General features: G+C 51.1%; 1 protein-coding gene across 3 annotated transcripts; it reads left to right on the top strand.

The window, feature by feature from the left end:
• The first annotated feature begins 3,531 nt into the window (after positions 1-3,531).
• Positions 3,532-19,905, top strand: SH3BP5L (SH3 binding domain protein 5 like). Of its 3 annotated transcripts, XM_025400329.1 has the most exons (7): positions 3,532-4,460; positions 4,926-5,539; positions 13,469-13,531; positions 13,687-13,815; positions 15,792-15,953; positions 17,232-17,405; positions 17,986-19,905. In XM_025400329.1, the coding sequence occupies exons 2-7, from the start codon at positions 5,357-5,359 to the stop codon at positions 18,454-18,456; spliced, it is 1,182 nt and encodes a 393-aa protein (XP_025256114.1). In that variant the 5' UTR covers positions 3,532-4,460; positions 4,926-5,356; the 3' UTR covers positions 18,457-19,905. The 3 variants fall into 3 exon arrangements, with proteins under 3 accessions (XP_025256114.1, XP_025256122.1, XP_025256127.1); XM_025400337.1 differs by lacking the exons at positions 3,532-4,460; positions 4,926-5,539 and adding an exon at positions 13,284-13,366; XM_025400342.1 differs by lacking the exons at positions 3,532-4,460; positions 4,926-5,539; positions 13,469-13,531; positions 13,687-13,815 and adding an exon at positions 15,674-15,691.
• Positions 19,906-23,566: the final 3,661 nt, after the last annotated feature.

Raw genomic sequence — 23,566 nt, 5'->3', positions numbered from 1 at the left:
CCGTCATTGCTTAAGTGCGACCTTAAGTGCTGATTTAGAAGACTTCTGAGGTTGTGACCTATGACGGAAATGAGGAGAGTCTAAGCTGAAGCTACAGCAATGAGATGAACAGAAGGCATCTCTCTGAGATACTCAGTGTGATGAAAAGCAATGTGGGGGGTGCCTTCTAGGTTTTCCCCTAGGGTAAAGAGATGGACTGTAGAACCATTTACCAATATTAAATGTCAGAAGAGCAGGATCTGGGAAAGGGGATGAAATCAGATTTGGATTCACTGACAGAGAGGCAACTCTGGGACAGGCCAGCTGTATCTCAAAGGCTGACGGATCTCAGAATGTGATCTGTGGAAAGTCTGTGGAGACGGAGCTCCAAGGAAGGAACAGTAGCCATGGGTAAGGACTACAGCCATGCACTAGGGTAAGGGCACTCAGGGAAAGTAGGCAGCATGAGATGGGCAGAAGCTAACATCAGGGCTTGGGACACAGTAACATTTAGGACAGGGTTTCCAAACTGTGAATAGGTAATGAAATCAACAAAAGAGATCTCCACCAGCATTTAAAAATGGTATAAAAATATTAATGTGCTTTACATATAATTTGGGTAAAGATCTTTTCTTGTACCTTTTTAATGAATATATTTACACACATATATGTATACTGGGTTGCAAGGTAAAACACGTATCTGGGCTGTCTTCCAATTAGTTTGAATCTCACCAGTTTATAAAATGAGCACCATCGGCTGGGCGTGGTGGCTCACACTTGTAATCCCAGCACTTTAGGAGGCCGAGGCAGGTGGATTACTTGAGGTCAGGAGTTGGAGACCAGCCTCACCAACATGGTGAAACCCTGTCTCTACTAAAAATACAAAAAAATTAGCGGGGCGTGGTGGCATGTGCCTGTAGTTTCAGCTGCTCAGGAGGCTAAGGCAGGAGGATCACTTGAACCTGGGAGGCAGAGGTTGCAGTGAACCGAGATCACTCCATTAGCACTCCATCCTGGCGACAGAGTGAGACTCCATCTCAAACAAATAAGTAAGTAAATAAATAAATAAATAAAAATAAAATGAGCACCATAGACTATCAGCTACATGGGAACTGAGATAGTGTCCTTTTTCTCAACACTGCCTGAAATTCTGGCACATACTAGGCACTCAGTAAAGACATATTGCATAAAGGAATGAATCAACAAGCCAGAGAAGAGGAAACCCAGTATAAAGGTGACTCAGAAGTTAAATAACAAGAAAAAAGAGAGAAATAACCCAGTGTCAGATGTCAGTGATGTGACAATATTGAGAGCATGGATCACCTTATCTTTGTAATTCCTATGAATTGGCAGCATCCGGAGCCAGACTGTAGAGGTGAATGGGAAGGGAAAGGAAGTGGAGAAAAGACAAATGAGACTGGAGACTGAGAGGCTGTTTTGTATTGAAGATGTGAAAGTTCAGTATGTATTCTGAAGAAATTATATAGAAAAGGTAGGTTCTACAAACGTGCTGCCCAGGAAAGGAGCCACTAGCTACACATAGCTATTTAAATTAAAATAAAAAATACAATTTCTTAATCACACTAGCTCCATTTCAAGTTCTAAATGGCCACATGTATCTAGAGACTCCCATACTGTGCAGAGCTGATTAACATTTCCTTCTTTGCCTAAAGCTCTTTCGGACAGTGCAGCTCTAGACAAAAGTTTTAATTCATCATGTTTGTGGCTGGCTTCAATAAACAAGTTTAGGTTAAATCAATGCACAGCATCGCCCAATCTCTTCCTACCTAAACCATTATCCAAACCCAGCAGAAAAACTCTTGTGGGATTATATTACAATCTATAGATGATAGATTCACATCTGGTCTCAGTGGGTGAGAGTCAACCTTGGAAGAGGCCAGTGGAGACTTTAAAGGGGATGCTAAAGCTCAGGACATGATCTAGAGGTCTGGGCATTCTATGTATTCATAATGTTTTCCCACCAAAGATCTGTAACAAGTGGCAGCAGTTTGTGATTGCTAAGCATTACACAGAGAAAAGGAGCTATGCGGTGGGGTATAAGAATGACAGGTACTGGAATAGTGCTGAATAAGAAAGGTTGGAGAATTCAGGCTAGGGTAAACAGAACATCTTAGATAAAATGAGGTTATTACAGTGAAATTCTAGTTCTACAAAATTAAAGTGACTGGTAGAAAACAAATAAATCATGTTTATCACCTTATATTTAATTTTTATGGTTTCTGTATGGCACTTTAATAACAAAAAGGACTGTAGTAGAAGACTGAGGCATTATTATCCATCAAAGCTGTCCACTTAGACAATGTTACTCAAGGTCCTGCTGACTTACTGAAATTAGAAAAATCACTTTTGTAATTTTAAAAACAAAACCTCCAATTTAATGGAAAATCTCTGTTTTCAATCACCTCTTTTAAAGGAATATATTTTGCTCTGCTCAATTAAAAAAATCGTTATTCATGGGATGAAGGGATAGAAGAAATGGACTGAGAACTGTAGAACTCTTGGCACATGACTCCATCCAAACCTCTGAGTTACTAAGAGACAAACTTTAGCATGCCTTCTAGCAGTATAAGATCACGTCCCTAGGATAACCCCAGCTCCCCCATGAAAATGCCTGCCTGAGAAAGCTCAAGGCTAAGACAGGAGAATTTACTGTTTGTTCTAGCCAACACCTGATGATAGGCTCGTGATCTCCCTTTCTCAGGGCGTTTATTAAGGGCTTACAATTATGAATCCTTCTTTCTTCTCTTTAAGGTGTTTTATGTGTCTGCTACAACTCAAGAGGTCCTTTTAAAGGACCTGAGAGCCATTCCTCTGAAATGGATCGTCAAGAAGGGCAGAGCCTCTACCTCCCAATATCAGTGCAACAATAGCACTCTAGGCTGGGCGTGGTGGCTCACGCCTGTAATCCTAGCACTTTGGGATGCCTAGGCGGGTGCATCACCTGAGGTCAGGAGTTTGAGACCAACCTGGCCAACGCGGGGAAACCCCATCTCTACTAAAAATAGAAAAATTAGCCAGAGGTGTTGCCATGCACTTGTAATCCCAGCTACTCGGGAGACTGAGGCAGGAGAATCTCTTGTACTTGCGGGGGTGGGGGTTGGAGTGAGCCAAGATCGCGCCATCACACTCCAGCCTGGACAACAAGAGTGAAACTCCATCTCAAAATAAATAAATAAATAAGAGTAGCGCTCTAACTTCTACAGCTGCTAGCCAGCAGACACATCTGGCCTAATCGCATCTATGCCAATCAACTCTGTAACTTTTCACTTCTCTGACACTGTTGGGCCCTGATCACCTTCCTTCCTTCATTCTCCCTTTGACATGCCCAATCACTTCTGTAGAAATCGGAACAGAGGTCAGTTCTTTCCCTTTCTGTAAGCGGTTACTGAATAAAGTCTTTTCCACTGCTTCAGTGTCTAGCTGGGTTATCTTTGCCAGGATCCAAAAAGAAGGGGAACTCAGCCCATTTGCCTTTTCCATCTGTAGGGCAAACTTTGAGTTGACTCCGAGGAAGTTACGCCTTTTGTAAAAACAAAGCATGCCACGCTGAAGCCCTTCCCCTTAGGCCTAGGCCCCCGCCTCACCAAGCGACAGGTAGAGGTGACAACCGGGTCGCTCGTTCATGGACCCAGGTAACGACACACAATGCCATGGAACAAACTCCTGCTCATCGCGGGCATCTGACCCTGGGTGCACGAGTGAATTAACTGAGTTAACGTTGACTACGTTCCTGATGAGTATTCACGGAGTAATTGGTGACCACACCAAAATGTCGTTCAAGTGCAAGGTCCAGAGGCCTCGAGGGCTGGGATTTACCCATCCGAGCCGTCCGCTCACACGCCGTTAGTAAGGGTTCCGCCGCCTTCACCGGAGGGAGGAAAGTCACTTTTGGAAATCGACTTTGCTTCGCCGGCGAAGTCCGCCATGGTCCGGACTGGAGTCGCCTCAGGAGCCGCCACCGGAACTTGACCAGCTCCCTTTCGGCGCCGCGCCCGCCTTCCCGGACCAGGCCGGAAGTGGCTTCCGGACAGCCGCCGCCGCAGCTCCGTAAAGCAAGATGGCACTTCTCTCTGAGGCTATTATCTCCATTTTATAGCTAGTATTCCTCTTCTCACCAGTTACTCTCGACTTCCATCCCGCGCCTGAATTTTCGTCAGCGCCACATTCATGTTTTTCTTTCATTCAGCCTTGGTGGAGGATGGTCTGGAGGCAACCTAGAACCAGCCTGAGCAGCGTGGGGCGCCATTTTGTACGGAAACCGAAGGCAGGGCGGGGGCGTGTGAGGCCTCCCGAGGAGGCCCGGCTTGAGCGAGAGCGTGGGGGGGAGGGCGTTGTTCACCGATGACGTATTTCCGCTTCTGGTCTGCCTGGTCGTTTGTGGTTGGATCGGCTTGTTGCGGGGAGGGAGGGGGAAGATTGTTTGCTGCCTAGAAGCTCCGCGGACGGGAATGTAAACTGAGGTAAGGCTGTGAGGGGGCTTTTGCGCATGGCTGGGTAGAATGGCCGGGAGTAGGGTCCTTGGGATTGCAGAAGAGTGTGGAATTGGAGACGGGAGGCTTAGATCGTCGCTGGGGTTGGACAGAAAAGGTGGGGTGGGGCTCGGGGTTACAAGGTGAATCGCAAAGCCGGGCGGGGGTGGAGTGGGAAGAGCGGGGGACCGCAGGAGATGGAGGAAAGCCTAGGGGTGCAGAGGAAAGTCTCGAAGGCGCTGGCTGGGGAGGCGCTGGGTCGAGAGGAGCTGGGATGGAGGAAGAGTAGAATCTGAAGTCCTTGAAGGCTAAGGAGAGAAGTTGAGGTAGGGACTGGTCGGAATACATGGGTGGGGGCGTGGTGAGAGTGTAGCTTTTGGGAGGCTATGTAGAGTTGGAAGGGGCTGGTGGCCGCGGTTTTGATGCTGCCATGACCTGGCCTTTGTTTCTCTGCAGCTCGCCAGAGACGCTCATCCTACAGCCTCAGTTCGGGCCCAACCTTCTCTCTCCAGCTGCCACCACAGCCTGGAGGCGCCTGCCTCCACCCTCCCGAATGGTGCTCCTCCTAGCAGGCCTCGGCCCAGGATCCAAGCCCCCTTTGCCCCCCGCCTTGGAGCTGTTGCTCCGGGTTTCTCATAGTGGACTCCCTGTGGCGGGAAGGGAAGAACTTTTGCACAGACAAGGCTTCAGCTCTAAGAACCCCACTGACAACTTGAATGTCAACCTCTAACCTAGTGTGAGGTTCTTCCTGTGCCCACGTTTTCTGCCTTTTGAGAAGAGAAACCCTTCTCCTGGCCATCTAGAACCCAGGAAGCCCCAAGCTGGGGCCCTGGTCCCAGCATGTCAGTCCTCTCTTGTGCATAGGGCTCTGCCCTCTCCCTGTCAGCATGGCTGAGCTCAGACAGGTTCCAGGAGGGCGGGAAACCCCACAGGGGGAACTGCGGCCTGAAGTGGCAGAGGATGAAGTCCCTAGGAGCCCAGTCGCAGAAGAGCCAGGAGGAGGTGGAAGCAGCAGCAGTGAGGCCAAATTGTCCCCAAGAGAGGAGGAAGAACTGGATCCTAGAATACAGGTGAGAACACTGAGAGCAGGGAGAGGAGGAGAGCCCTGATTCCAGCCTCCCTGAAGAGTGTCGGATGAATGAGAGCTTAGACTTATTCTGTCCCCAGTCAGCTGGGGCAGGAAAGGAGAACAAGTTTGTCAACAAATCATTGCAGAGTAATGTGACAAGTTCCAAAAGAGTTGTGTGTCTGAAGTGCTGAGGGAGTGCAGAGAAAGGCCTGGCCTGAGTGCTTGGCAGGCATTGCTGAAAGCTTCACTGAAGGAGCAAAGTGTCACTTGGCAGCAGACGGAGGAGGCACACTTCAGGTCAGTGGAGGGTAGGAGTGTTGTACTTTGCAGAGAAGCAGAGGGGCTGCCACCTTAGTTAGGGATGCTGTGTGAGAGGAGATGACTTTGATATTGGGAGGCAGTTTTGAGGCTGCGTGAGAGAATCTTTTCCCCTTTCTCACCTTCTCAGCAGTACCTTCCAGGGATGTGCAGCCCACATTGCTCTGATAATGTGTTTCACTCTGGTAAACAGACCTTTCCAGTGTTATAAAGGTAGCATCAACTTGAGATCTATAAAGAAACCCCATATGTTCAAGGATTTGTAACTTTTGTTGTGGCCAATCCTTAGTAACTTACACACCTGGCCCTCAGGATGGTGGGTCTCCTAAAGGAATGGAAGAGCAGTTTATTGCCTTGGAGTGTCTACAGTCTAGTTAGTAGGACAGGCAGATGTTTGTGTAGGAGACCTGGGGAAGGTGAGGAAGTGAGGAAGGTGAGGAAGTGAGGAAGTGAGGAAGTGAGGAAGTGAGGAAGGTGAGGAAGTGAGGAAGTGAGGAAGTGAGGAAGGTGAGGAAGTGAGGAAGGTGAGGAAGTGAGGAAGACCAACTCCATGTGGAAGAGATGCCTGGCCAGTCAAAGCTGGGTTAGTGTTTCAGGAGATTGGCTGAGAAGGACTTCCTGAGGAAGCTGCTTGGGCAGGTGATGACGAGGATGCTTCTGCATGTTTGGGGCTTGAGTCTGCCATTTGGTCCGGTCACATCTCCAAGACTCTCATGTTGTGGAGGTGACTCTTCCATGGGTGAGCAAGAACGTACGAAGGCTCAAATTCCTAGGCTTACCTGTCAGCAAACCTTTATGGGATTACTCCAGTGAGTTGGGAAGAAATCAAAGCCAGTCCTGGCATTCTTCCTTCTCTCTCTGTGTGGGTTCCTGGGATATGTGTGTGTGTGTGGGTTCCTCTTCTGCTGTGTCCATGCTTATAATGGAGCAGTGGTGAGCCATTCGTTTCTGGCATGAGTCAGTAATTTATTTCTGCTGTGCCTGACATTGCATTGAAAACAGCCAGTTTCTCTTGCTAATTCTACAGATTTATCATCCTCTGAGGAAATCAGTTGTAGTGAAAAAAGCCTTGGGCTGAGTTTCATGCTACCTCCAACCCCATGATTTATAATTTTTATGGAAGTTTCTTTACATTTGTGAGCCTCAGTTTCTTCATCTGTAAAGTGAGCAGTTGGTCTAGCTAATTTGCACAACTCATTCTTGCTCTGCTCTGACACAAGTCTACAGTTCTTTCTCAAACTCTTTTTGCTTGTTCCTTGGTGATAGTTTGTAGATACCACTTTGGGAAAGACTCTCTCTGTTGCTTGCGGAGGAGGGCTGTGTAACGTGCATTATGTGCCTCCCTGCAGCCTTCCTTGCCCTGCTCCGGAGGAGGTTTCTGCAGAGGAGAATCCACTGTGGTCTCTTTACTTGGCCTCTGCTACTCCTGTGTATTTTTCCAGTGTCCTCAATGGTAGTAGTAGGAAGTCATACTTGCACCGTGCTGTTTAATAGGGTGGACTAGCTGCATGTGGCTACTTAAACACGATCGATTAAAATTAACATGTAAAAATGCAGTTCCTCGGCCGGACGTGGTGGCTCACACCTATAATCCCAGCACTTTGGGAGGCAGAGGCAGGTGGATCAGTTGAGGTCAGGAGTTCGAGACCAGCCTGGCCAACATGGTGAAACCCTGTATCTACTAAAAATAAAAACAATTAGCCGGGTGTTGTGGCGGGTGCCTGTCATCCCAGCTACTTGGGAGGTTGAGGCAGGAGAATCACTTGAACCCAGGAGGCAGAGGTTGCAGTGAGCTGAGATTGTGCCACTGCACTCCAGCCTGGGTGACAAGAGCGAAACTCCGTCTCAGGAAACTCAGGGAAAAAAAAAAAAAAAAAAAAAGCAGTTCCTCAATGCTATACTGACAGTGCAGAAATAGAACATTCTGTCATCACTGACTCTTGTATCAGATGCACTCTGTGAGAGTTGGAGTACACTGAGCTGGCGTAAGGTTTACTTTGCCTCCAGTGAGCTTGTGGTGTCACTGGTGCAAGGAGGGTAAACCAGACCCTGGTCTCTCTTCCTAAACGGCACAGCACGTTGTGGAGTGTTGTAGGTTGTATAGGAAGGGAAGGTCTAGTAATAGCTTCCCTCATTTGATGACACAGGTGTGGCTAGGCCAGTGCTCTGACCTCAGCAGGGAGTTAGTGTCTTCTTGCTGTGGGAGAGAGGTAGCCCTTCCTGGAGGAGGCCGGTGGCATTTTGCCTTTCTGTGGTTGGGCCTTCAAGATGAGGAGGAGATTGGGGTGTTCGTCTTTCGAGGTCCCTTTTAGTGTTGACAGTTCACCAGACCGTGCACATTGCTCTGATCACGTGTTTCAGTGCTTTAAGTGGGTGTTCGTTTCTCTGGATTCTCAGTGCGTTTACTGGATTTCCATCCAGAGTCCATAAAAAGTCACCAGGGAGCTTCCAAAATACCCTTACCTGAGCCTTTCTGGACACGTGGATTCTCTTAGTCTGGGTGGGGTGAGAAGGGATTCTAATGTTGCAGTCAGAGCCAAATCCACTGGGCCAGGTATATCCCAAAGGTAGGGCACCTGTTTCGATATTTTCTGAACCTCCCAGAAAGGCTGTCCTTAGGATGAGGCCCTCTCTGACCTGGGGCTGGGGATCCTTCGCAGGCAGGCAACTCCATGGCCATTTATGGTGGAATTCCTCTGGAAGTTGGAAGAAAGTCAGCTGGTGCCTACCTGGAGTGTGCTGTCCCTCCAGGGAAGGCTGCTGACTGTGTCTGCATGTCACGATCTTAGTGGAGTTCTTTTGAGTCCTCCAGGCTCATCCTCAGACTTCCGAGAGGGCTCCAGTGGAGGGAAGAGGAAAGGAGCGTGGATCTAGGATGGACCTGGGTCTGTTCTGTGACTTTTGAGCCTCCTCTTAGTGTTACGTTCTTTCCTCAGCTGTGAGTGCACTCGTTTACCTGCTCCTTTCCAAACTCTTTAGGGTGACTTGGCAACCTCTGTGACCTCATCTAGAAGTATGGATTTAGCTTTCACAGGACAGTCATCACCCGGGCCCCAGTTACCATTAGCTTGAGTCTTTTGATGGTCTGCACAAAAGACGAGGTGGGGTGGGAGCATCTGCAGCCTGAGTCCCCATGCCTTTGATTCAGTGTCCTGGCATCCTGGGAATTTGACTGCTGTGCCCTGGGAAGGTCACCCTCCCTGCTGGCTGCTGGCTCACTGATGGATAATGCATGCTGATTCAGACTTTGTCCTCCTCGAATTCCATTTCAGCTGAGTGCCAGGAGTCCCTGGTGAAGCAGGCCAAATGGAATGTGTTGCTGACTGCCCAAAACCGTCCCAGGTCCTCAGTGGATTCCTGCTCAGCCTTTCCCTGGGTATCCCCGAGGCGGGCTCTCCCCCTCCCTCCCGTGCTGACCTTGCCCTCCAGGCTGCTTTGCTCCCCAGGCATCTTCTTGTCCTGTTAGATAGAGCTTTGTGACTCTGAGGGGACAGATCCCATCAGCAGATGGCTTTTTGTAAATTGTTGGAGGTGCTGTTGGGATGCTAGTTCCCATATGGAAAGATAATGCCCACTCCTGCCACTTGCAGACAGCAACAGCTCTTCCTGTCCTTTTTCCAGTAGTCACCCAGCCGATGCTGAGCCGTCCGGTGCGTTGATTGTCTTGTCAGGAGCTGGAAGTTGGTGACTGGGAGCGTTTTAGGCCATGGAATCCAGTGAGGGTCCAGTCTTGGACTTTGATTTGCCACATGAACATTGCAGGGTGGCCTTTACCAACTGAACCCCCGCAGTCAATGTTTGCTGCATTTCCAAGCCCTGCCCTTTTCCTACCCAGGCTGTGGTTTTCCTAGATGACAGCACTTCCTTCTGTACTGAGATGTCCTTCCAACGGTGTCCTCGGTCCCAGGAGGGTGGTCACAGTGGAAGGAAAGTGAGATCAAAGGTTGGTGCTGGATCCAGACCCAAGTCTGTCACTAATTTTCTGCCTGGTTGTTTCTCATCTATCAAATGCGAAGGAGCTGAGAAAGAATATTCCAGAGGAGGTGCTGAAAGAACTGGTCACTCGTCTCCCAGATAGCCTAAAAGCCCCTGTAGGCCACGTCAAGCCACAGGAAGCTGGGCCCCCAGGGAGATAGGTTGCCTTTCACCTTGACAGACATTGCGTTTTTAGGGCCAGTTAGGGTGACCATGTCAGTGGATGGTGATGTCTCTGTTAGGAAGGCACAGCGAAACCTGGAGTTCTATGTGTCTGGTAGTGCTGGTGCTGACCCTATGCCTCCTCTGGGGTCCTGAGCTGTGTTGGCTGCCTGTTCTTCCAGAATAGTTATTTTATGGACACTGCGTTGTGTGACACTGTAGATGCATCTACCCAAATACAACAACTTCTAGACCTTCGCCATCCAACACAGGAGCCACATGCCACGGTCTAGGTTGAGATGTGTCCTAAGAGTCAAGTGCATATGGATTTTGAAGACTTAGTTTAAAAAAGTGTAAGTATGGATAATAATAATATTTTATGCTGATCGCAAGTCGAAATGATATTTTGGATATATTGGGTTAAATGTATTTTTATAATTTCACTCATTTTGTTTTTATTTTTTACTTTTAAAAAATGTGGCTTCTAGAATTAAAAATTCCACGTGCAGCTCCTGTTACATTTCTGTTGAGTAGGTCTCTTCAAGAGAGTCGAGAGCAAGCTTGTTCAACCAGTGGCCTGCAGGCCGCATGCAGCCCAGGATGGCTTTGAACACCGCCTGATACAAATTTGTAAACTTTTCTTAAAACATGATGAGATTTTTTTGTGATTTTTTTTTGGAGACAGTCTTGCTCTCTCACCCAGGCTGGAATGCAGTGGCACAATCTCGGACCACTGCAACCTCCGCCTCCCAGATTCAAGTGATTCTCCTGCCTCAGCCATCCCAGTAGCTGGGACTACAGGTGTGCACCACCACACCCAGCTATTGTTTTTGTATTTTAGTAGAGATGGGCTTTGCATCATGTTGCCCAGGCTGGTCTCAAACTCCTGAGCTCAGGCAGTCTGCCCACCTCGGCCTCCTGAAGTGCTAGGATTACAGGTGTGAGCCACTGTGCCAGGCCACGATTTTTTTTTTTTTTAGTTCATCAGCTATAGCTAGTGTTAGTGTATTTTATGTGTAGCCCAGGACAGTTCTTCTTTCAGTGTGTTCCAGGGAAGCAAAAAGATTGGATACCCCTAGTTTAGAGCCAGATTTGTGGCCCTCCTTAGGCAGGGTCTACACTGTTGCAGGTGTGTGCGTTTCATATCCTCATCCTCATTCCATGACAGGTTTCTACCTTTGTGTTCTTCCTTTTCCTGTAATTAACATGTTACACTGGTTTCCTGTATTCTTACTTGCTGACCCAAATCTTTGCAGGGTCAAGGCAGGGGATGGGGGGAGGATAGAAGGGATAGAAGGGACTAAAAGGAAGATTGCGCGTGTCAGCCTGACTCCCGCACTGGGTTGCTGAAAGGCCTGAATGAGGTGAGTGGGGGCCAACATCACGGCCATGTGAATGGGAAGTGATTGTGGGATTGCTGCCAAGTGCAGGTCATGGGTCTGGGCAGCAGGCACTTGCTGGGCTGGGTCCCTCTGGCCTGTCTAGCCTCCTGTCCAGAGACAGCAGGGGCTGGTGAAGGCAAATCCTGTAGCTCGGCACCAGGTATTTCCTGGCACAAGGCCCTTGGCACAGACCAGCACTGCTCCTCAGTAGTGTCCTTGGCTCACCAGGGGCTCTGGGAACTTTTGTGTTTTCTCGGGCAAGGGAGGATGACTTGAGGCCAGAACCTCTTTCAGCTCTCTGCCATTTCATGGAAAGCCCTGGATGGTTCTATTGCTTCTCTCTTCAGTCCTTCCAGGGGCCAGGGAGACACTCAAACCAGCTTGTCCAGCGACTTCTCCCCAGGTCTCTCCCTCCCACAGGATCTGCTCCGCAGGGACCTGTGGTCATGGTCACCCATTGCCCAAGCAGGCCAAAGGCTTCTTGGACTCTATACACTTTCCTAATCTTGACCTTAGTCATCCACCAAGCCCTTGTGATTCTGCGTCCTGCGTTTCTTTGGGATCTGCCCTCTCCTCTGCCACCTGGAATACTACAGACAGCCTCCACCTTTTTTTTTTTTTCTTTGAGATGGAGTCTCACTGTGTCACCTAGGCTGGAGTGCGGTGGCACGATCTGGGCTTGCTGCAACCCCTGCCCCCCAGGTTCAAGTGACTCTCATGCCTCAGCCTCCCAAGTAGCTGGGATTATAGGTGTGTGCCATCACGCCCAGGTAATTTTTGTATTTTTACTAGAGACAGGGCTTCACCCTGTTGGCCAGGCCAGTCTTGAACTCCTGGCCTCAAGTGATCCGCCTATCTCTGCCTCCCAAAGTGCTGGGATTACAGGTGTGAGCCACCACGCCCGTCCCAGCCTCCACTTTTTTCTCCCTGGCTCCCCCAGGCTTTTGTTACATTGGCACCAGGCTCTGAGAGACCCTTTTGCCATTGCAAAAACGCCTGGTACTACCTCCCATGGTGCTGTAGCCTTACTGACCTTCTCAGCTGCCAACTTGTCTGCCCAGGGTACCTGCTCCCCTTTGGTTCCTTGGCCCTTTGTTCTTCACTGGCACTTAATTTTTTTAGACAGTCTCGCTGTGTTGCCCAGGCTGGAGTGCAGTGGCGCGATCTCGGCTCACTGCAGCCTCTGCCTCCCAGGTTCAAGTGATTCTCCTGCCTCTGCCTCCCGAGTAGCTGGGACTAAAGGTGCACGCTGCCACGCCCAGCTAATTTTTGTATTTTTAGTAGAGACGGGGTTTCACCATGTTGCTCAGACTAGTCTCGAACTCCTGACCTCAGGTGATCTGCCTGCCTCGGCCTCCCAAAGTGCTGGGATTACAGGCGTGAGCCACCGCGCCCAGCCATCCACTGGCACTTTTGTGTCTATGAAGCCCTCCCAGCTGGGGAGCAAGTGTTCCAGGCATCCTACCCTGACCTGCTGCCACCCAGGTGGGTGACCTTGCTGCCCAGAGGGCACCCACACCCACCCCTCACAAGGCTGCACATACGGCCCAGGGCCTGCGGCTGACTTGCTGGGTTTCCTCACAGGCTGTAAGCTGCCACCTCTATGTCCTGAATTCTCAGGTGTCAGGGTCCCGAGAGGTGATAAGTATGCAGTAGACATGTGCTGACTGAGTGGCCCTGCCCTGGTCCAGGTGGCCATCCTCTCTCAGAGAGAGAGCCCTCAGGTCCAAGAAGACCCCTCCATTTGAGGAAGTGCCGCAATCTGATGGAGAGCGTGAGGACTCACCACAACTGCACGCTGTGCATATTGGTGTTGCATTCTCCAAACCTCAATTTCTTCATCCTGAAAAGTGGGGTTTTACTACCCAAAACAAGGTAGAGTTGTGAGGATTACGTGAGATTGTATATGTCAGCTCCCAGATAGACAAGAAAGTATGTGGCAATCTCCATGTCTTCTTTCCTTTCCTGAGTGCCTCACCTCCTTTCCCTGGGCAAGTGGGGCACTCTCTCTCTCTGTGTTGCTCCTGCCTTGCACGGTTCACTCAAGGCTACTTCCTTCCACCGCACTAATTTGCCACCCCTCTCTGTGGCAGGAGGAGCTGGAGCACCTGAACCAGGCCAGCGAGGAGATCAACCAGGTGGAACTTCAGCTGGATGTGAGTGTTTTCTTCCTTGTGTGCTTGGGCTGGTCCTTGGAAGCATCTCTGTCTCTTTCCCAGATTGAGGCAGTGGCAGTGGGAGGGGTGTGTCTGAGAAACGAGAGGAGCTGGGACCCAAACATGTGCCTTTCCTTTGCCTTGTTCCTTTCCAGGAGGCCAGGACCACCTATCGGAGGATCCTGCAGGAGTCGGCGAGGAAACTGAATACACAGGGTTCCCACTTGGGAAGCTGCATCGAGAAAGCCCGGCCCTACTATGAGGCTCGGCGGCTGGCTAAGGAGGTATGGCTGGCTGACCCATGTTTGCGGAAGGCTACGTGCTGAGCCTGTCCATGGATTCTTCTGTCTCTATGTGAACTGAGAGACAAAGCACCAGACCTGAGGGCAGAACCCTGGGCTAGACCTGCTGGTCGGAACAAGCTCTGTGGGCTCAGAGGTTCCTTTACCACCGTGGGCCCTGGGCTCATGGTCTATAAAATGGTGAGGGAGGGTGTGGGAGAACATTTAGTTCAGCCCTGCTAATATTTAAGTGCCTTCTGCGTATCAGGAACCAGGCTTTAGGGTATATCAGATATGTCAGTTCTAACATCCTACTGTTTTCATCTACTGCCATTTCCTCTTCCCTTTGGTTCATGTCTCTCTTCTGAATCTTTGCTTTGCTTTCTCCTCACTCTTTTCCCCATCCCACACCCCTTTTTTCTGTAACAAATTATTTTTAACAAGTAGTGTGTGTTCACCTTTGGAAAAACATAATAAAATAAGAAGGAAACAAAAACCACCCAAAATCCTACCATGCACGTTTTATGCATTTTGTTTCCTGGGATTTGTTTTCATCCTGCATGTTGAGGTGACAGATACAGAGACAACTACCTTGGAAGAAGAGTTTGTTCCCAAGAGGAGGGGACATACCATGCCATGCAGGGCCACACTGGGAAGCAACTGGGGTCCTTCAGGAGGCGGAAGAAGTGAAGGAGAAAGCATAGCGTGGAGCCTTATTGTGATTTTTGTGGAAAGGAGTAGGTGAGGCAGGGTAGACAAGTTTGGATAAGCTTAGGACTGGATAGTTGGAATAATTTTGCTAGGCCCTGGGCTATAGGGGTGGCCTCTAATTGTCTAGTACCTGGCCCTGGGATGACTTAGGGCAGAGGAAATATTGGCTTGGTGGGTGAGAAGTAGGTAAAGGAGCTAGTTGGGGATCCAGGCTTTGGATTGGTTGGTTGGTTTGCATATGAAAGACACACTTACAGGGGAGTTTACTGTCTCTAGAAAGTAGCCCTGGAAGGGGCCTTTTCTCCTTGGCCAGCAAGGTCCCCCAGACATCAACGCGTCGTAAAGTGTAGAAAATAAAAGTACGATTAACAGAGCACAGATAACCATGTGCTCATGTCTTGTGTCCGTGTGTGTGTGTGTGTGTGTGTATATATATATATATATATATATATATATCCGCCAAAATGAGATTACACGGTGTGTGCTGTTTCTTTCTTTTACTAGCATTATCACATGGTTCCAGGTCAATCACTATACATCCATGCTGTCATTTTAAAGGACTGATTAGTGAATATTTCATTTTTTTAAGAGATGGGGTCTTGCTCTGTTGCCCAGACTGGAGTACAGTGGTGTGATCATAGCTCACTGTAACCTCAAACTCCTAGGCTCAATAATCCTCCTCCCTCAGCCTCACAAGTAGATGGGCTCACAGGCAGAAGCCACTTCTGCTCACAGGCAGAAGCCGCCCAGCTTATTTTCTTATATTAGATGTACTGTTATTTATTTAACCAATGTCCTGTAACTGAAAAGTTAGGTTTGTTTCGGTTTTTGCTGGGTTGGTGTGGCTGTGATGACTGTCTCTGAACTTGTCCGATTATTTCCTTCAGCTTGCCTGCTGAACATGGAATTGATGGTCTCAAGGTCATCTTTTCTGTAAGACTCTGTCCATGTTGCTAACCACCTTACACTAAAATGGTTTGTATTTTCCTTTGTTTTCCCTAGGCAAAAGGCTAGCAGCCTTTGGGAGTGCTGGATTTCACACACCTACCCTCCACTGGCAAAATTTTTATTTCTTCTAGTCCATATCCTTATGAAATATTCTTTATAGAATGTTGCTTCCTTGGCATTTATCCTCAGCACAGTTTGGGAAATGAAGCCGACATTGCTAGTAGGCCTTCCTCCTTCTCTTATCCTCACATCTATTACGGGTCTCCATGGGCAGCTGGGGTCCCTCGGGATTCCCCGTCCTGATATCCCTCTCCCCCCAGGCTCAGCAGGAGACACAGAAGGCAGCGCTGCGGTATGAGCGAGCCGTGAGCATGCACAATGCTGCTCGGGAAATGGTGTTTGTGGCTGAGCAGGGCGTCATGGCCGACAAGAACCGACTGGACCCCACGTGGCAGGAGATGCTGAACCATGCCACCTGCAAGGTGAGGTGGGCGGTGCCGGCAGGTCCCCTTCGCTGGTTCTCATCCATTCTGTGCTATGTCTTTATCACCTCACCTCCTCACTCTTTCCTCCACTCTCGCCTTCTTTCAACTTTGATTCTGTTTCAGGCAAAACCTGGTCCTCGTTTTCTGTCCTGTTTGGCCTCCAGTGCCTCCCATATTCCATCTCCCTCTGACTTAGAATGTCATCCTGGGCTCTCGAACGTTCGCCTCCAGGTGTGGGACTAACCCAAACAATTCATCCCTGGTGGATACTCTGGATTCAACATTCACATTTTGTTATGTTTAGCTGTGTGACTCCTCGCGTCTGTTTTCAGAATCTGCTCCCTTTCCTGCTTTTGAGCTCTGACAATACACTTCGAGTTTTGAAGTATAATTTATGTATCATTTCCAAGCTCCTGAAAGGGGACTGGGGAGCGGAAGGATCTCTGCCATTGGCCCTGTCTGCCACCTTCAGCTTGCACAGGGCAGGTGTCAGCTCCTCAGGGGGTGTTTGTGGCTTGTGATTCTTCATCTGCCCCTCGCACAGAACAGGCACCTCACTTCTACTCTAGAGCTCATGCAAATGAGAGCACACAGCACTGGGGGAGGGATTAGGGGATGGTGTACAGTCTAGAGCTACCCCGGAACAGGGAGCAGGTGAGGGCTCCAGCCACCCTGTCTACCAGGACAAGTGGGCCAACTGTCCAACACCCTGAGCAGAAGCACCCCAGAGCCCCATCCAGCCTTGGCCCACGTGTCCTGGACGGTGCCCACATAGGGTGTGGAAACCTGGAGAACCCAGTGTATAGCTGTGGCTCCCCACACGGGCTCTTCTCATTCCCAGATCCCTAACCGTTGGCACTGAGGGCTCCCTGAAGAGAGTGGCTGCTGCAGATGTGTGATGTGCTGACACATTCCCTTGATGCTCAAGTGGTTGAGTGGGCGCCAGCGTCCCTTTCCTGGCAGCAGCAAAGCTGAGTAGCCAGTGGTGCAGGTGACAGGAGGCAAGAACATGGGAAGAGGTGGCTCAGAGGCATGTGCCTGTGATGTGGTCCTCAGTGGTCAGGCAGCAGATCCAAGAGACACAGAAATAAGCTCTCTGGAGGCTCACAGACGCTCTGTTCCCCTGCGTGTCTCGGGCTCTGTACACAGTTGAGGGTTTGCAGAGGATGTTCCTGTTTGGGTTCCCCCCAGGGCATTGTTCAGGTTGGCAGCCTGGGGCAGATGCCAGAGACTGAAGCCTGGGTCCCGGCTCAGTGATGTGTCCCTCTGGGCCAGGTGAACGAGGCGGAGGAAGAACGGCTTCGAGGTGAGCGGGAGCACCAGCGAGTGACTCGGCTGTGCCAACAGGCTGAGGCTCGGGTCCAAGCCCTGCAGAAGACGCTCCGGAGGGCCATCGGCAAGAGCCGCCCCTACTTTGAGCTCAAGGCCCAGTTCAGCCAGATCCTGGAGGTAGCTGAGTGGGTGAGGGGGAGGAGGAATGGCTAGGTAGGGGTGCAGGCAGGGGCAGGCATGGAAAGTGAGGGCAGCTGGAGGGGATGCTGGTCGGCCTTTCTGGGCCATCTTGGTGAAGTGGCCAAGGTGAGGCCAGCGGCCAGTGGTGGGGAAGGGTGGTGGCACACATGTTCCAGATGACCTTGCAGGAGTGGGAGGCAGGGATGGGGGCTGGTGACGGCGCGAACGTAGTTGGAAGAAGGGAGGTAAACGAGGAAAAGAACTGGTAGAAACCCAGGGATGGGGAAGAAGAACCAGCCCTGGGGTGAAGGGGAACAGTGGGGAGAGGATGAGGAGCAGGAGCTGGTGGAGAGGAAGGCCCTGGAAGGTGGGGCCCAGGTCAGGAGCAGGATTGCTGGGAAGAACAGCCCAGAGAGCGAGTGGAGCTGGGAAGGGTGTGGTGGGTCTGTGGTGGGTGCTGAGCCAGCTGTCCAGGTACTCGGGGTTGGGGGGAGCAGGCCCTCAGACCTCAGTGCAGAGTGCTGGGTAAGGTGGGGCGTGCATCACGGGTCGCCTGACTCTGTTCTGTCCTCTGCAGGAGCACAAGGCCAAGGTAACAGAACTGGAGCAGCAGGTCGCTCAGGCCAAGACGCGCTACTCAGTGGCCCTTCGCAACCTGGAGCAGATCAGCGAGCAGATTCACGCGCGGCGCCGCGGGGGTCTGCCTCCCCACCCGCTGGGCCCTCGGCGCTCCTCCCCCGTGGGGGCTGAAGCAGGACCTGAGGACATAGAGGACGGAGACAGCGGGATTGAGGGGGCCGAGGGCGCGGGGCTGGAGGAGGGCAGCAGCCTGGGGCCCGGCCCCGCCCCCGACACCGACACCCTGAGTCTGCTGAGCCTGCGCACGGTGGCTTCGGACCTGCAGAAGTGCGACTCCGTGGAGCACTTGCGAGGCCTCTCGGACCACGTCAGTCTGGACGGCCAAGAGCTGGGAACCCGGAGTGGAGGGCGCCGGGGCAGCGACGGCGGAGTCCGTGGGGGTCGGCATCAGCGCAGTGTCAGCCTGTAGTGGAGGGACTGGCGTTCCTGGCTTGAATCTGCTGTTCTGGGCCGGTCGGGGCCCCCAGGCTTCTCACGCCCTCTCCTCTGGGGCCTTGGCTTCCCGGAGGTCCCCTTCTCCAGTGCTTCCCTGGAGAGGCTAGCTGTGTCGAGTCCTCTGTGCCTGCCCTGGCGTTCTCACAGCCTCCCCCTTCCCTTCAGCAGGCAGCTCTGTTTGCCTTACCCGTCCGGAAGGCTTGCCCTCGGCGCTCTGCCTGCCCCTGCTGCTGGCTCATCACAATCTGCAGGGCATTGACCCTTTGCTTTCCCTTTCTGCTCCCTCTCTTTCCATCTGTTTGGCTTTTTCCCTCAGGGAACTGGGTCTGGAAGGCACTGGGAAGCTCATCAGAGGAAATGGGTGCTGGGCCTGCGTACTCCGGTCGGAGGGGACAGACAAGCACCCCTCCCGTTGGTTTTCTGGCCCCACCCCCCTTCCTAAGGCAACTCTGGAGGGCACCCTGGATATGCTGCTGCGCCCTGCACCCCCGTCCTGTTCCAGCCGGCGCGTGTGTAACCTGTAAGACGTGCTGTGTGCCTCTGGAAGACACCACCTTTCCCTTCAGCGTTCCCTTTCATGAGCCGAGGCGCTCTGCAATGTGTGCCCCAAAGCAGAGCTTACAGAACCTGCAGGAAGCTGGTGTCAGGGGGAGAAACCCAACCCCACTGTCAACATAGGGAACATCACCCACTCCAGACTGGCTCCTGTGGGTGCGGTGTTTCCGCTGGGCTGGGTCCTCAACATTGCCAAGGTGCTAGTGGGTCCCTAAGAGGGCCCGTGGTGGGGGTGAAGTCACGAGGTCCTGAAGGCTTAGGCCCGTCATTCCCACCCTCACTTGCTGCACAGTTGTGTTTACTTTTTCTGGGTAGAGGATGCTGAACTGACTTAGCACCCTCCTGCAGGGCGGGGTTAGGGAATTTGGTGCTCAATTGCTCTCCCTTGCTCTTACCCAAACTCAATACCTACCGCAGGATCCCTCGGGGCACACTCAAGTTTGGCTGCCAACCCTCTTCACTTCCTTTGTTACAGGGAGGGGTTGGCTTGGGGTGAAAAGTCCTGCCCTCCGTGGGGAGCAGCTCCAGCTGCCTGGGACAGTGCTCCCAGTTTGTAGGGAAGCCACACCAGATCTGGGTGCCTTGGGAGAACCGGTCCTTCCTTTTGACCCACCCCAGGATAGTGGAGAGCTCTTGTCTAGGCCCATGTTCTGCCAGCGACTGGGATGAGTGGGCATCTGGACTCCACACGGGGTCTACAGGTCGAGGGAGGTTGGTCACGATGAGAACCTCGGGGTTTGAGGTGGCCATGGGCAGAGAGCAGAAAGGGAGGGAGGGTGTGGGTGTGCGTGCGTGCATGTGCTGGTGTGTAAGGGGGAAAGGGTCTTTACTGGTTTTATTTAAATAAAGTAGTTTATGTAACAGTTAACTTCTACTGTCCTTGCTGGAGGAAGAGAAAAGGCGCAAAGATGAGGCAAGGGTTGGGGGAGGAAAGAGCAGGGTGAGGCGACAGGCTCTTTAGATGGTGTGGTCAGGGAAGGGAAGTGAAGTACCAGATTGAGTGAGCCACGCTATGCATGCTCTTGGGGGCGTGCAAGGCCCCATGGCCAGGGTGGTCATGTACAGGGCAAGTGTAGACAAGCAGGGGAGGAGTTGGTGCCTCGTGGGGCCATGCTGTGTGAGGTGACGGGTGCCAGGAGAGGGTTTGGTAGAAAGGGGCCTGCAGGGTGGAGTGGGCTCTGAGCTAAGAGATGAGAGTGCCAGAGGGGTGGGATCTTAGATGTGTCTGGATGTGAGCATGAAGACAGAGGAAGGACAAAAGTAGTGATGCCAGATTTATCAATATAGTGTATCCACTTAAATTTCAGGTAGGTGGTATTTTTGTCCACTGCAGTGTTTAGGATGTAAGTGACATTATGAATTATCCATTGTTTCTCTGAAATTAAAACCTAGATAAAAGGTGACTTCCAAGTCAGGACTTGACTGGCTGAGGGGTGGGAGGGGTTTGAGGGCACTTGAACTCACAGGTGGGAGATCGGATAGGGATGTGAACTCCAGGAGCTTTGAGGAAGAGCAAAAGGCTTTGTTTAGCCTGAGCTGCACTTGGGGTGTGCCAATGTTTGGAGTTTTGTTGAGAAGAGGTCAGCCAAGGGAAGAAGAAGGTGCTGGCAGGGAGGAAGACCGGAAACCATGGCGGTCAGGGGGCAGGATGAAGGCCAAGAATTGGAGGCACACCATCAGAGCAGTGACCCTGGTGGCTGTGGACGCCATCCAAGGGGCCATCTGGGCCACCGTGTACTGAGCACTCACTGAGCCCTCGAACGGGTGCTGTCCGGGAGTTTGAGCCTGCCTTCCCTGACTTGGCAGATGGGTATCATAATATTTTATTACTAGAGAAGCTGCTATGAAAATGCATGGCTTATGTTTTTGGGTGAGTGGGCTTTAAATTTTTTTAATTGTATGTATAGGAGATGTACACCATGGCATTTTGATGTACGTAATGAAATAGGTATCGAATTGACACATCATTTTGCACAGTTACCTTCCCCCTTTTTTTTGTTGTAAAACCACCTAAAATCTACTCTCAGCTAATTTTCAGTCTATGATAATGTATAGTCCTAATGAGGGGCTTTCTGAGATGACACACAGTGCTGGACTTCCCTACCCAGTCTGGCAGGCAGGACCTGTGAGGCTCCTGGTGCAGAAGAGCCCCAGAAAAGAAGGGCTGTGCCATGCACATGCTGTTTTTCCTTGCAAAACCACCTACAAGATAAGGCAGGCGGGAAGAGAGACCAGGAAGGTTACAGCCAATGGTAACCTTCTAAGGAGAAGAAAACAGAAGCCACAGTGCTCCCTTGCTCCCATCCTCGTCATAGTAGCTTGTACTCACCCAATACATTTCACGTACCAGGGACACCCCTAATTAATCTCCACAAGACTGTTATGGAACAGATAAACACTATGATTTCCTTTCCACAGTGAGAAAATAAGGCACAGTGGGGGTACTCAGCCTTGCTGAAGGTGACGGAGGCAGCTGCTCTAGGCGCTTGGATTCTAGAGTCCAAACACTTGAGCCCTTGAGCTCACAGGAACAGGAGGTGGGGAAGTGGGTGTCATCTCCGAGGAGGTTCTGCTGGGAAGAAGAGCTGAGAAGTGGGAGTACTGTTTCTTAGCTCCTTCTCCCAGCAAAGAGGGTCCAGAAATTTTGTTTAAGGTGAGGAAGAGATGGTCAAGGTGTGGGGGACGTAGGGCCTCATGCCCCATTCCTGTACCGTGTCCTGTTACACGTCATATTGGCTGGTTGGTAATGAATTGTTCTGATCTTCATCTTCCTTAAGTGTGGGGCTGGGGCCTCAGTCTATCCAACACCTGACACAGGCCCTGCACCAACAGATGCTCAGGAAATGTGCTTTGGCTTCTTGCCCCTTCTCTTAGCCCACAGCTGTATCAGGTGAGTTAATCAGCACAGCAGTTCGGAGGTCAGGACCTGGTGATGTACAATCCCAGGGTCACATCTCTATGGGAATTCTCACATTTCGTGACCCTGCAATTTTATCGCCTATAAAATGGGAGCACGGAGGCACCTGTGGCACGTGCTGCGTCAGTGGATCTGAGGTGCAGCAACTCTTTGCAGCCTCAGGGCGCTTAACTTACGGAGGCTTCATCCCATCTTGCCCTAGGCACGTGGACTCTATAAAAGGGTTGTGTTTCCCTCCTTGTCTGGATGTGATTTTTGACAAGCATGACAACCCCACTGCCTTTTTTAAAAATTTAATTTTTAATTTTTATTTTATTATGAGACAGCGTTTTGCACTGTTGCTCAGACTGGAGTGCAGTGGTGCAATCATAACTCACTGTGGCGTGGAACTCCTGGGCTCAAGCAATCTTTCTGCCTCAGCTTCCCTAGTAGCTACGACCACAGATGCACACCACCATACCCCGCTAATTTTTAACTTAATTTTTTTTTTTTTTTTTTTCTGTAGAGACGTATTGCAATGTTGCCCAAAATGGTTTTGAGCTCTTGGACTTAAGCAGTCCTCCCACCTTGACCTCTTAAAGTGCTGGGATTAGAGGCGCGAACCCCTGTTCTTTGCCTTTGTGTGTGTGTGTGTGTGTGTGTGTGTGTGTGTGTCACTCGTTCTAGCCCAGGCTGGAGTGCAGTGATGTGATCTTGGCTCACTGCAACCCCGACCTTCCCAGCTCAGGAGATCCTCCCACCTCAGCCTACCAAGTAGCTGGGACTACAGGTATGTCCCTCCCACCATGCCCAGCTAATTTTTGTATTCTTTTGGAGGCGGGGTTTCCCTGTGTTGCCCAGGGTGGTCTTAAACTCCTGGGCTCAAACCATCCACCTACCTCGGCCTCCCAAATTGCTGGGATTACAGGCATGAGCCACCATGCCTGGTTATGCTCCCAGCCTTTAGACATCTTTTAAAATTGACATATTGTAGTTGCACGTGTTTGTGGGGTGTGGAATGAACCCACCTGCAGAGGATCCTACTCCGCCTGGCAGATAAGAGCGGCCGGTGGCCTTCCTGGGCTGTCAAGGTCTTGCAGTGTCGGCAGGGGGCAGCAGCTGCCAGGAAGTGCGCCGAGCCTTGCGCTGCGTTTCTCTGCGCGCGCTGCGCGTTGACCCTCCAAGCCTGCGTGGTCAGCCTCATGGGCACTTTGCAGAAGGGCCTGAAAAACTGCACATAGAAGGGTGGGGGTGTGTGTACATCAGAATGGAACCCCATGTGTACTTCTCAGGGGCCTCTTGCATTCCCATGTGTCCTCGGATTCGCCTACTGTGTGTGAGAGCTGGCTGGAGTCTGCAGCGCAGCTGGTCTTTGGAGGTAAGATGTTCCACATCTGCAGATGCGGCCTGTTCTCCTCAGAGCTCACTTCCTTCCTGGGCCTCCCTAGTGTCTTTTCCCTCTCCCTTTCCACAGCCTCTTTATAAATTTCTCCACCCATGCCTGCTCACCATTCTTGAGCCCCAGGCTGCACCACGTTGCTCATGCCCTGGGATAAGGGAACCAGGAGACCATACACTGGTTGGCAAATGGGTATGTGTAGTTTACTAAGAAATGTTCACCAGGATGGTTCAG

The sequence above is a fragment of the Theropithecus gelada genome, chromosome 1 (genome assembly GCF_003255815.1).
Source record: "Theropithecus gelada isolate Dixy chromosome 1, Tgel_1.0, whole genome shotgun sequence".
Classification (NCBI taxonomy): Eukaryota; Metazoa; Chordata; class Mammalia; order Primates; family Cercopithecidae; genus Theropithecus; species Theropithecus gelada.
The sequence above is the reverse complement of the archived record's forward strand: the minus strand, read 5'-3'. Positions and strand labels throughout refer to the sequence as shown.